Consider the following 12348-nt stretch of genomic DNA (forward strand, 5'->3'; position numbering starts at 1 on the left):
TTACAGGTTTGCTTGGGGTTTTGATTCAGGGGTTGTTTGCAATATTTTTACAATGGACAAAAGGAGCAGATGAATAGAAGTAACGTAAAAAGCAAAAGTCCTGCCAAATTCTTAAAGATTGCAAAGAAACAGTAAAAAGACACAGACAGCAAAGTACATCAGAATGGGAGATTTCTGGGCAAAAAGCAAGGGAATGTGTGGGAGTCATTACAGATAGGAAAGAGGAGGAGAGAAATGTCTGAAAGCTACCCCCTATTCCTACTGCAGCAGGACTTTTAATCTGGGGGCAGAGAGAAGAGTTTGGGCCTGGAAATTAAGAATAAACAGGGTGTTCAGAGAAGGTGACAGCTGATCAATATGAACACTGATGGCCTTCACCATAAGCAGTGAAGTGGAGGTGTTGATGGAAGGTCAATGTGACACCATCCAGCAGTGCAGTTTGCCATCTGGATGGTGCTGACTATCTGTTCCCCAGTGCAATACTGGGATTAGGACATCTGACTCAACTCTGAAAGTGCTTGGAGACAGCTGGCAGCAGCATGTCCCTCCAGTTTCACCCTTGTCAGATGAGGGCACCCATCACACTGTATATGACCAGGGAGGACCCCCAAACTTCTACTCTAGTTGCCCCGACCCAGTGCCTGCCTCCTCACTCCCTGTAGAGACTGGAAGAGCTCCCCAAAACTTGCTAACAGTGGTGCCAGTGCTTGGTTCAGAGCTCTTGTTCCTCCCAAACCCCACTGCTCTGTCCCTGTACACTCATCCCTAACAGCGATCCTCCCCGATTGTCTGGCCCAAGACTTCATCCAGGTCCAGCTCTGGTTCCCGCTGTAGTATTTTCTGCTGCAGATCAGTGTAGAAGTCGACTCCCTCAGAGACTGAATGGAAGGCCTTGCCTTTGGGCTCATAGTAGCTGCTTATTTGCTGTATGAAGCACTGGTGATGCTGAGGGTGATCCTTGAGGCTTCCATCGTATCCCTTGATGTGGTTCCTTTTGAACTCCAGTATCGTCTTGGTGTAGGTATTGAGAGTGGTGACAGCAGAGGCCATGCAGCAGGTAAAGGAGGCCCATGCCATGCTGCCAGAGACACACAGAAGAAGCACATGCTGTGAAAAGCCATGTAGGGTAAGGAACACCATGACACACCCCAATTCTCCCTGATTTGCCAGGCAGAACCTACTGCGCACAGACATGAACTAGAGTGATTAAGGCTCATAGCATTACAGTTCTTAGGGGTTATCCCACCACAAGATTCTTCTTAGATCAGTGGGATAAATATTGGTCATCCCCATGACAGGGTAGGGAGTGACACAGGGAAAAAGGCAGCAGGAACATCTGGAACTGGTCAGAGCAGATGAGAACAGCTTGGAAGCAAGTTCTGTATTGCTAGACAAGCGCATGAGGCTTGTCTACCTGAGCATAACCAAATTGCCATCCTGGCATTTGAAGTCCACGGATGGCACACGGCACTGGAGTGTTTGAGAATCAACATGGCCATCATCAAAACAGCATTGCAAATTGAACCCGCACTTTCCATGGGCACCTGCAAGGCTTGTCCAACTGTTTTTTGGGTCAGGTATGTAATGTCCACTGTGCTTGGCTGCTTTATCCTTTAGAGAAAGGCACACTGAGCCACTTGCTTTTCACAGCTCCTCTTCCTGGCTCACAAGTGACTCTGTGGTGTATTGCCTGCTTTCCCTCCTTCCTGCATGTAGTACCATCTTAAGATGACCTTGGCCTCCAGTGCAGCTGCCAATATATGGCTGAGCCAGCACTGGAGAAGGTGGTGTGACTGCTGGTTGTGGCCTGAGCTGTGCCCACATCTTTAGGCACATGTCTAAGCTTGGTGTTGCAGGAATAGGCCCTTTGGCCCAACATTGGTTTGTGAAGATGACAAACCAGCATGCAACTTACTAAAATTGCAGAAAAACAAGGTGTGTTTGAGAGCATCATTACACGTGTGACACTGGCCTCTGCACACAGGGAAGAGTTGAGACCAAACAGGGCAAACCAGCAGAAGGGCAAGCCTAATTAGTCAGCAGGGCTGAAGGCAATTGTTTAGGTGTGACCCCATTGTTTTCCCAGTCCTTTGGTAGCTATTCATTTAAGTAGCTCAGCCACCATTTATTAAAACATGGTGAGGCAAAGACAGGAGATTAGTAGTAGGACAACCATGGTACACCTGTCTTTGGAACACACAGAATGTCAAGAAAGGAGGAGGAAGCGGGTGGCATGGCTGAAGCTCTAAAGGCTGGGGGGTGAAGATGGCTTCAGAGCTCACATACTAGAATGCCCAGCCATAGTCCCATGTGTGAGGTCTCCAGTCCTCTGGTCCCAGATTAACTGTTGCCTGGAAGACTTGACTGTACATCATGTGTGCCACCATCCCAAGGAGACCTGGACACAAAGGACAAAGCAAAGAGGTTACAGCAGGAACCAGAGCAGCATACTTCAGCCTTGAATGGAAAAGCACGCTCTCCGGTGCTGAGATTCCAAGACTACAGTAATACACTTACCTGACAGCACTGAGGAGACAGCAGCAAAGGCATTGAGTTTCATCCCACAGACAGGATTTCCAGTATGCAGAATTTCCACCATCAGGAGGATGAAGCTGATGAGCAGCAAGCTGATGTACAGCATCTCTGATCCCAGTGACAGCCACAGGATTCCTGCCAGGAATACAGGATGAAACCATGTTCAAGGAAGAGTACTCCCCTCTCTCAACCCAATCATGAAAGAATGTCCTTTGGATAAAAGGGAATGAAGGAAAACAGAAAACACCCAAAAGCAATCTCCTCAGCCTGTGAGCAAGGGATCAATGGATGCTGTAGGGGACAGAGTGCATGTCACAGAGGATGGCTTCGCTCCTCTAGCATGGCAGAGCTGAGGGGATCTAAAATGCCCTCTGTAAACAAGCCAGCATTATTCATAAACAGCAAGGAGGAAAGCAAAGAGAAAAAGACAGGGCAAGCTGTTGACTATTAGCATAAAATCTGATGGTCATGGATTGGCCATGAACACATCCAAGCTCTAATCACAACAATGAAAGCAAACAACTTTTAACCTGGGACTCAACTATTTAAGAACCATATGGTGCATCCATGACTGTCTGGAACATGGCCTCTGGAATTCAGGAAGCTTCTTGCAAGCCTGCATTTCTCACTGAAACCCCAATTACAATGAAAGTATGTTTCTTGGGCTTGATATCCAGCCAGGGCAGTAACACTGACTGCTCACCCTGCTTCTTGAACAGAGTGCAGGTACTTTCATGCTGGGATTTCGAGTGGGATTTAAGTGATATCAGAGTCCACAGCTGAGCTGAGTTCTACAGCTGCGCAGTAAGAATGGAAGGAGAATGAAGAAAGGCACTCTGTAATGCTGGGCTGTGGAAAAGCACAGGGTTCACTGAGGAAGAAACATTAATCTGACAAATGAAGCAGCACTGTGAATACTACTGTTAGCAACTATTAATGGCTGTAGAGGAGACATTCAGCTGGGGAAAAGGAGTGTGAAGAAAACCCTAATTAATGTGGCACTGACTTGAATACTCAACATCATTAGTGCCATAGAGTCACTCAGCTCTTTAGCAGAAATAGATGAGCTGCATTCCCTGTTTAAAGGAGCTGGCTTACTTGCTGCAGCACCATCAAGGAGAATATTTCATTAAAGATCAGACTGTCAAAAGTATTCTGGATGTTGCAGGAACCACACATACACAGAGACCTCTGCATCATTTTCCTTGAGAGTCCAGGCTTCCCACTGATGATGTGTAATTTGGTTTTGTAATGTTGTCTGTGAATTGTGGAGCTGCTCTGCACACACCCAGCTCATCCAGCCCATCCCACAGTCAGCTGTCACACCCCCTTGTGCAGTGCTAACCCAGCCATACCATGGCACCTGCACCAGTCATGTTAAGATGATACTTTGTGCAGGAAGGGGTGAAAATGGCATTTTCAAATTCCCAGCATTTATTACACCCTTGCTTTCAGGGTTTGAATGCTGTCACAGGCTCTGCACCCTAGGCTTTTCCCTTCATATATGAACATCTTCTGAAATGACTTGCCTCCAGCCTCCATCTCAGGCAATAGTTAGCAAGCCCACAGCAACTGGAAAGCCTTCATTAAGTAGAATCTCCGTAGCATATGTACACTTACATCAAAGTATACTGAAGCTATCCACAGGGTGATTTTAGACATGTGACAATGACAGGAGGGGTAATCTCTCCTACCCAAATGTAGTTTTGTATTTAATGAGGCAGGGATTTCACCTTGAAAGCGTAACTTTCAGATGTCCTCTTCACTTACCACAAAGTAAGAGGTGATTCAGCTTCCAGATTCATTGTATTAGACCCCAAAACGGAAGCACTGAGTTAACAGGTAGTCTGTGTAGGAGGGACTGCCCAGAGGCTGCATCTATCCTCTTCCCCTTTACTACAGCAAGATGACAACCCCAGACCAGGCAACTTACTACATGAAACAAATCCCACTTCATACTGGAGGGAATCTGAGGTTTCTAGCACTGACTTCACAAATGGTAGTGGTTTATGCAAACATCTGGGAGGAAATCTTTCCTCTTTTAGCAACCACGAGGACAGGATTTCATACCTGGCTCTTTGGGGACCCAATCTGCTGTCCCCACACAGGCAAAATGCTGCAGGTCCCCTGTCCCTAGAAGGTGCACTATACAGCTACAGTGAAATACAGGGTTTTGCTCTTACCTCTCTCTGCTGGTGGTGAAAGCTCAATAAAGCTGCGGCATTTCTCTTCTGAAACACAAAACCAAAGCTTTTAGTTTATAAAACAATGCAGGGAACATATAGGAAAAGAAAATCTCTTCATCTCACTCTCTTTTCAGTGCATACATCCAGTCATCCCTGAATCTACCCATCAGACCGTCTCACCTCCGGTCTTTTTCTATCTTTCCAGACCTTCACTGAGGCAAAGGATGGGAAGGCAACATTTGCTTGCAAAACTAGAAATGACCTTTTCAGAAAAAAAAGCTTCAGCAATTAGTAAATCTTACTAGCCTCAGCTGAATATAAAAATAAAAATATTTCGCTACTCATTCACAACATTACTGATGATCAGGTCTGTTAAGGATGTAGCTTGTAACAGACTGCAGATCCATCACTTCTGCTGAATTCCCACACTCTAATCTCAGAAGACCATTTCTAGCACTGCTTCTCAAAGAAGAAAGCAAAAAAAAGAACTTCCCAAGTGAAATACTTTGTGACAGAGATGCAAGTTCCCCTTCTGTGGCAGAGACTCATACAGAAATATGGTCTTTGGTCCTCACATTTCAGGCATGCTATTTCAACAAATTATGTTAATATTTGCTTTGGCAAACTACTGTCTCAGCTGAGGGTCCATCATTATTATCTGTAAGTCTCTGCATACTGCATTACTGCATTTGAGGGCCCTCTCCTCCACTTGGCACAGTATTTTCTCCCAGACTTTTCCACTTCATGTAAGAATCTAATTTTCTTAATTTCTATCCCCAGTTCTAATCTTTCCAAATCTCCTGTGCTACTTCTGTCATCCACGGCTCTCAGGATGATACCCAGTTTAGTGCCATCTGTGGTTCTCATTAACTTGCAATTTGCTACTTCACCTAGAACTTTAATGAGGATATTCAGTAATGGTTCATCTAAACTGATCCTGCAATTAGCCTGAAAATGAAATCCTTTCTCCAGCTCAACTCAAACTCCTCTTGTTCAGAGTAGTCCCTTCTTTGTTGTTTTTATTGTCTATGCAGTTGCTTCAAAAATGCACAGTAATGGGTGGGTTGTTCTTGATTTACAGGAAGCAGAAGACTGAGACTGACTGTGCTTCTATCCCGTGCTCTATCCCGTGTTCTGCTGTGATCCAGATTTTACATACTTTCTCTGTTCCTTCAGGCACTGGGGTTATTCCAGGACTGCCCAGTGGATAGAAAAGTTGTTTAGAGAAATCAGTCTAGGGATGTAGTTTCATTCCCTCAAGCATCATGGAAACACAATCCAACCCAAATCAGTCCTAAATAAACTCATGTCCTTCCACAGCCCTTCTGGAAATGCTCATAACAAAAAGCAGCCCACTTGGTAGGACATGAGAATTTCAAGCACATTTCCTTATGCTCCAACCCCTCCTTCTGTCTGCTTTTCTTCACCAGTTATTTATTTTCACACTGACAGAAACAGAGATGAAAAATACTATACTGGAAGGATGGCTTGGTTAAAGAAGGTGAGATGTTTGTACTTGGGCAGAATTGAAGGGAGGGTGGTGGGCTCAGGGGAATGGCCCTGATGAAAGTGACTTTCATCACTCTATTTTTAGGTACAAATCTCTGTGTTGGCGACCTTCTGGATTAGTTCTGATCCTTGATGTGTGTACCAGGCAGTAAGGGCATCTGAACACTGCAGAGCACCCACCTGTGCTGGTGTGGCACAGGTTTCAGCAGAAGGACTTGAGCAGATCTGGGCAGGAACAAGTCAAGGGTGAAGGGAAGCACCAAAGGGGTCTAGTACAGGTTGCACAACCAGGCCCTGGCACTTCAGGATTTACAGTGCCAGTCCCACATGGTCAAAAATCACTAACGAAACCTGTCACAGTATCACGAAAACCAAAAGCAAGTACAATATTGCAGCTCTAATCCTTAGGTCAATTTACCTCCCAGCTTTAGTTCCTTTGGGTTCAGATCCTCCAGGTTTTCTCGGTATCTATAAGGCAGTAATTACCTTTCTCTGTTTTATTTATTTGTTTTTTTAAGAAAAGCCCAGTTTCTGTTTAACAACACAAAGCTACTCAGTTTGATGATTTAAGAACACCAACTATTGTAGTCCTCACAGTGATAGCTAAAAATTAACATCTACATAAAATCACTGTACTTAAATTTCTGAGAGGACATGCACAAATTTACCCTGAAGAGCATGAAGTAAACTGTGTATAGGAATGGAGATATGGGGAAAGGGAAAGGAGGCTCATGGAAATTCCCATCAGGACGAACATTGTCATCATAATGTCACTGCCACCACCATCACTCACACTTCACAGGCCCTATTCCAGACCAAAGGGCACACCAGAGACAACCACTCTCCATTTCCCTGCTCTGTGAACATTCCAGTGAAGGACAGAAATATACTGACTGCACCAGTGCACAGGTCTGATATAATCTAGGAAAAGGAAGAATACTTTTCTTCCACATGTTCTCAGCATTCTACCTTTCAGTTTCAAACTTCTGTGGAGTAAATACAAGGCAATATGTTGTGGCTACCTTAGCAACACACTACCTGGCCCTTCCATGCTCTCTTCACAGGAAAGCCACATCCCTGTGTGGAAGTATCTGAAGGCAAAGCGGTCATCTCCAGTCTCCCAGCTGTAGTGCACTGTGTCCTCAGAAGAAACATTGCTCGCATCTGCATCAGATGGCATGGGGACTCCCACGCACTGGGAGGCTTTGCTCTTCCCACACAAAGGCTTGGGTACTTTCTGGGTCCCAGTGCACCAGTAGCTGCCCAGCAAGGCTGTGGTGGAGAGGGTGAGAGCCAGCAGGTTCAGGATGACAGCCAGGAAAGTGCGGCGCAATGGCAGTCCCTTCAGCAGCTCCATCTACAACACACAAATAGGAGAGACCATCACACTGGCCACTCGTCCCACATAGCCTTATGAATCCCACCTTTTCCCACCATGCAGCTGTGGGGAGGGGTTATGAACATTCTGCCCTCCTCACAACATCCTAAAAGCTCACCCAGCGTGGAAGAACCATTTCTTGAAAGCCAGGGCAGTGGACCTGCTCAGCTTCAACATTTCAAAATACGCTGAATATCTGTACTGGGGAAGAGAGGGTGACATAGCAGGGCTGAGTGCATTGAGGTATCTGAGCACACAAGCAAAACGCAAGGAACATCATTCATCCATCTCAGAGATGACAGGGAGAAACTGTTAACCAACTTCCCTGAATACCATGTGCTGCCTTTACATGAGATACAATGGATGCTCTCTCCAACTAAATGAGAAATCTTGCTGCCAAGTGTCCCAAAACACTTTTTCAAGCAGCTCATTGCTGTACCGAGGGAGGTAGAGAGTATAGTGATTTCTCAGTGGGAAAAGGCAGGAAAATGTTCCCATATCACTGAAGGTCACACATCAAAGCAATAACCAGCTCAGAGAGAACACCCAGCTCTCCAGACCTGATAGCTTAAGTACAAGCCACAGAGCAGCACTTTCCCCCTGAGCTCTCATCTGCACATCAGAAATTTGGTAGGGTGGTGGGATGGCAGTGTTTTTGCTTTCACACCAAGTGCCAAAGGTTTTTTTTTTTTTCCTATAAGGGTGAATGTTGCTACAAACATTCTTACTGATTTCATCTCATTACTTAAAGCAATTCAAAAAGCAGTTGGTGAACCAGGGACTTTCTCACTCAGAGGGAAGATGAAGACTTTAGGGTTCATGCAAAACCCTACATTGACTCCTGAGAACCCCAAAATATCACTCCATAGATTGATTAGATGTCAGCTACCCACACATCAACTTTCATGTAATCAATGCATGTCTCTTCCTACGTGGCACTCCCTATGTTTGGCACAACTTCATCCAGATACTCCCACCCTTTCCTATTTATGACTCTGAAAATCTATTTACCCATGAATAGATTCAGTTTGTACAGACGCTGCCTGCTGTGGGTCCTCTTCACTTAACTTTGGCTGACTCACCCAACACTGAACGAGTGAGAAAGACAGTTCTGTGGACATCACTATAAATAAACAATACAAGAGCCAGCTTTCCATTGTCTGTGACTGCACCACAGATAAAAGTGGTGCAGTTAGAATCATTTTTTTCTGCTACCCAGCAAGCTTGGAAACACGGTCAACAAAGACAGTGCAGAAGCTCCTCTTAAAAACCAGGATCTCATCACACTGAGAAAGCAGTGCTGACCCCAAAAACCCTCATTGAAAGCAAGAAAATACTCAGGTCCTGAAATTTTCTTGTGTTGTTTCATACTCAGGCTTCTTTTGTCTCTTCACCAGGACATTTCTTTCTGCACCCTAGGGATGGTAATGTCTTAGTGATGCCATAACTAATGGCTTTAATGATTTGAAGGCATGCTGAATATCACCATTTTTGCAGAAAAGACACCTACTAGGAAGAGTTTCTGTCTAAGATTAGTGGCAAACTTCTCACTGAAAGGTTTTTTTGGTAGAAAATTTGGCTTATGACTGAAAAGGAAGTTGCAGACAAAATTGCTCTTCTCAAAACTATTTTTTTACCTGAAAATTGAAACTTTCAGCACACAAAGTTTTTCAGTTTTTCATCAATGTTTAATTATAAGATTTTCTGTCATCAGGTTTTGGGTTGCTAATGCTTTTATTTAACAAAAAAATTCCACTCACAATATTTACAAAAATCATCTTTCTAATTTAAATCTTCAGTAGTGGGAAAAATATTCTCTCCAGTTGATTTATGACAGTAGTTGAAAGGCCGTATAATTTCAGGAAGAGTGTTAAGGAAAAGACATAAAAAGTACAAGAAACAAATGAGTCAGAAGTAGGAAGTGGATCAAGGATGTAGAAGACATATGGAATGAGAAGCAAATCTGAACTACTTCCTGAAAACATTGTTAGAAAAGCTTCCCTTCACAAAAGCCAAGCACTCACTGATAGCAACCCACCGTAATACCTAGATAGCCCCAAAAGGAATGATAGTTGAATTTACCTTAGCAGCAAGTCTTTGAAGTCCTGTTAATTTGGATGAACAGCACAGAAGTGGAACTCATGCTTTGTCTGCGGTTTTGTTCATCTCTATATCCTCCAAGAAACTCAATTGCAGCAAAATCCCTTCCTCCTTTGTCTGGTCCCCTCCTCCTTCTCCTCACCAGAGATTATTAAATGCTATCCTTCTGATCAGCAGCTGTTTTGTGGAAAATGGTCATTTTGTAATCCACAATGCAATCACAGCACAGCTGTTCTGGGAGATTATATGGGAAGCGATTGGTGCGGCGGGTTGGGATTAAGTACAGAAGAGTGACCTGTATTAATGGAGTAGAAAGTTTCTTTGAAACACTGAAAGATTCCAGCCACCCCCATGTGGTAGCTATTTGGGTGCTATTTGTATGGAGGAAAATGGCAGCTTTGGCCAATGGTACAGGGGAGGAGTGACCTTAGCTGGGAAACTGCCAGCACCTTTGGTGTCAGGTCATCCCTTGCACTGTGCACTGTCTCAGCGGAATGGCAAAGACCAAAAGCATCCTGGCCCTAGGATATCTTCCTGGCCACACCTGATAGCTGCAGAAAGGGCAGAATAAAAAAAAATGGGGAGAGGAAAGTTTATGCAACTGCATCTACTCTGAAGACTGAGGATTTCAGTCCCTGAAGAGATACCAATACAGCTCTCCCCATGGGCACTGGAAATTTTGATGCCAAAAGGTGCCCCTTAGCAGAAGAGCTGCTGAGTGGCAGGCTGACGCCATGGCATCACTACCACGAAGGAGGTATTTGAAACAGCAGCAAGTCCAGCCAATAGTCAAAGCACAGAAGAATGAGGTAGATTGTCAGTGTCACTTGTAGTGGCAACTTTTACCAAAATGCGAAGGTCACTGGGAATCCCAGCTGGTTCACATTGGATGAATTTGGGAACCTAGTAAGAAGAGACATAGATTCACATTCACAAAGTCACCTCTGAGCTCTTGTCCTGAAAGTTTAAAGGCTCTCAAAATACCTGTGTGGTATCAAACCCATGAAAAGTAAGAACAACATCACCTCTCATGAGAATGTACTAGACGCCATGGAGCAGAGCTGCACCGAATCAAACTGCAAGGCAGGGGAACATCCCAAAGGAAGACACATCCTGTCTTCCCCACAAGCACTTTGCCCAGTGCCAAGTAGATGAAGCTTGTACCACCACTGGGAGGGAACAAGGCAGGTTCCCGGCAAGCTGCTCTGCCAAGACAGAGGAAACAAGTGGTCCATCCATCCTCATCCCCCATGTCCAACACCAGAGCCCAGAGGCTGGAGGCAGGTGCTGGAATAGCTCTGGGTGACAGTACAGCCTGTGACAGCCCCACACAGCATGGGGCAGCAGAAGGAGAAATTCACGGTCCAGCACATGGGCTGTGCTGTCCTGGGCTCCTGACCCTTCCTGCCCTGAGCAGAATGGGCAGTAGCTCTGTGGTTATTTTAATCCCCATCACTGCATAAACTCCTCTAATATAGATAAGCGTTTCTAAGACGGACTAACTGAAAGCAATGCTAAATGTCCCTGTGCTCCATGGACTGCTTGCAAGTTGTTGATTAATAAAAAGGTTCTGTTTGAAACAGATGTACTTAATTTACTCAAGTAGGTAGAACAACAGCTGATGCCATTTGAAAGGAGAGTGATTTCTTTTTTCTTTCTTTTTTTCAGTCTGTCTGCATCTGGATACCTTAAATTTAACTTCTAAATGCTCAGTTAAAAAAAAAAAAAAGCCTGGTTTATGAGCTCAAGAACAGATAAAGTCCACCTTTACTGATAATCCTTAACACCTTCCTAATTTTAAGCTTGGTTAGACTATCATTAAAACCCAAGATTCTCTGTCAGTTTCTAAAGCTGGGTTCATGGCATATATATCGATGAAATTAAACTGAATTAGTTTAATATGGATAAGAATTCATGTTGGCAAATAAATTTATCAGAAATATGCTATGGTTTAAAAAATATGCTTATAGCAGATTTAGTATTCTGAATAATGGCAGATATTTATCCTTCCAGAAGATGGCAATCTTTCTCTAGCCTTCTTTTCAGGAGTCTCTGCTGCTCACATGTATGCTGGGGGAAAGCAACACTGAAGTTTAGACTTCCATTCCTTCCCTTGAAATTCCTCCCCCCATAGCCTTCTTTTTTTTTTTTTTTTTTTTTTTAACACTTTTATGAACGTAAACTCTTTACCTTGACTCTGAAAAGGGGTGTGGGTCCGCCTCTTGGAATTATCTGAGCCTGGGAACAGTTGAAATCACTGGAAAAAGAAAAAAAAAGAGGAATGATTGCAGGAGCTGAGCTTTTGCTCACCTTCTGCCCTGCATGAAACTATTCTTTCTAACACTTTTCACAGTATTTTGTCAAGTATCACATTAAATTTCCCCAGATTATTGCACACAACTCATTGAACACCAATATCAGAGCATGTTTCCTGATGTTCAACAAACTCCCTTTCACAAAATTATGGGGATTTTATCTGGTTTTGGTTTAGATCTTGGTTGGTTGGTTGGTTTGTTTTAAATTTTCTATATTAACCTCACCTCAATCTGATCTATTATAGACAGGAAAATCAAGCTGTATCAGTCTTTCACCCTGCTGTGCCTTCAGTTTTCTCCTCTTTGTATCTGATATTTCCCACCA

General features: G+C 44.1%; 1 protein-coding gene across 4 annotated transcripts in view; it reads right to left on the reverse strand.

The window, feature by feature from the left end:
- Window positions 1-4: 4 nt before the first annotated feature.
- Window positions 5-12348, reverse strand: part of GSG1 (germ cell associated 1) — a 74944-nt gene continuing 62600 nt past the window's right edge. For 2 of the 4 annotated variants that reach the window (XM_053978726.1, XM_053978727.1), the window contains 6 exons: window positions 11899-11965; window positions 7269-7587; window positions 4719-4766; window positions 2518-2670; window positions 2287-2398; window positions 5-1078 (listed from right to left, as the gene is read on the reverse strand). In XM_053978726.1, coding sequence (XP_053834701.1) covers window positions 766-1078; window positions 2287-2398; window positions 2518-2670; window positions 4719-4766; window positions 7269-7587 — 945 coding nt within the window. In that variant the 5' untranslated portion in view covers window positions 11899-11965 and the 3' untranslated portion in view covers window positions 5-765. Of the gene's footprint in view, window positions 1079-2286; window positions 2399-2517; window positions 2671-4718; window positions 4767-7268; window positions 7588-7726; window positions 7805-9690; window positions 9798-11898; window positions 11966-12348 lie in introns of those variants that run through there. The other 2 variants (XM_053978728.1, XM_053978725.1) reach the window with 2 other exon arrangements.

Source organism: Vidua macroura, chromosome 5 (genome assembly GCF_024509145.1).
Source record: "Vidua macroura isolate BioBank_ID:100142 chromosome 5, ASM2450914v1, whole genome shotgun sequence".
Taxonomy (NCBI): domain Eukaryota; kingdom Metazoa; phylum Chordata; class Aves; order Passeriformes; family Viduidae; genus Vidua; species Vidua macroura.